The sequence below is a fragment of the Morone saxatilis genome, unplaced genomic scaffold (assembly GCF_004916995.1).
Source record: "Morone saxatilis isolate NCDOM2014 unplaced genomic scaffold, NCSU_SB_2.0 Contig18, whole genome shotgun sequence".
NCBI lineage: Eukaryota > Metazoa > Chordata > Actinopteri > Moronidae > Morone > Morone saxatilis.
In genome coordinates, this window is record NW_023339740.1 from 28,139,131 (window position 1) to 28,140,312 (window position 1,182).

Here is a 1,182-nt window from a genome sequence, read left to right on the forward strand (position 1 = left end):
AATAACAACAAAAAAAATAGTTTATTATCAGAAAAGCAGCACGTTGTTACAGTTGATAAACTGGAATTAAGGAATGTTTGCTCTTCGCATTATCAATTCACAATGACTAATCAATTATCAGAATATTTGTGAATTGTCCACTAATCCTTTCATATTAATAATTACTCAAATTGTTTAACCAGGTTTGTTTGTGTTGTTTTTGTTGTCTAGTTTTAATTCAACAGAAAATATGAAACCTTATTGGACGCACGTGTGAAAGCGCAGATACACCAACACTGTTTGTCCTTTATGTGCTCTGTAGAATCAGGACACAGTGAGCCTCGATACGGTGTGTCGCCTGTACGAGGTGGGACGACACAAACTGGCAGAAGAGGGAGACGACGACGATCAGGTGAGACACACACACCTGAACACACAACTTCACATTGCTGAGCGTTTTATTTTAATTGAAGATGCTTATAATGCCGTGTCCTTTGAGTTTGTGGTAATAGTTCAAATAAATCCTGTCAGTATGAGACTCGTTGTTTCTGTAAGGATGCATGAGCACCAGGATAATGACGACTCAGCAGTTTGCTCTGAATCGATGTTTTTGATGCATTCTGTTCCTCTTCCAGGATGAAGACCAGGACGATGATGATTCCTCGGACTCTGACGATGACGACGACGACGATGATGACGATGACGATATGGACACGGACCCGCTCATTGAGGAACTGGCCAATAACGACGACCAGGAAAATGAGGACGGGACCAACTCTCCCACGGACGAAGAGGTAGCTCATGTTTTGAAGTCTCTTTAGTCATTTTAAATATTAGTTTATTCAGTTTTAACTGATTTCCTGAGATCAGCCGTTGGGGATTTCTTATGACGTTTTCTTCCACACTCCTTCCTCCAGATCGCAGATCTTCTCGGCAGCAACAGCGACGACGACAACAGCGGCGATGATGACGATGAATCGGAAGACTCGGACCATTCGGACGGAAGCGACGACGGATCGGATTTTGACCCCGACACGTCAAATTGTAAGTAATGGTGGTCAGTTGGCTCATCGGATTAATTAGAAATATATATTATTAATATTCAGGTTCAGTGATCCTTTAAGGTCACTGTCACGCCTGCAGTCATGATTTATTGATCTGACGGTGAATTATTAGTTTCCTCCACCTCATGTAAAAGAACAG

General features: G+C 41.8%; 1 protein-coding gene across 1 annotated transcript in view; it reads left to right on the forward strand.

The window, feature by feature from the left end:
• LOC118328279 (DDB1- and CUL4-associated factor 1-like) overlaps positions 1-1,182 on the forward strand; it is a 2,435-nt gene that overhangs the window by 830 nt on the left and 423 nt on the right. Inside the window, exons 3-5 of the mRNA XM_035661932.1 lie at positions 302-391; positions 615-773; positions 897-1,023. Coding sequence (XP_035517825.1) covers positions 302-391; positions 615-773; positions 897-1,023 — 376 coding nt within the window. The remainder of the gene's footprint in view (positions 1-301; positions 392-614; positions 774-896; positions 1,024-1,182) is intronic.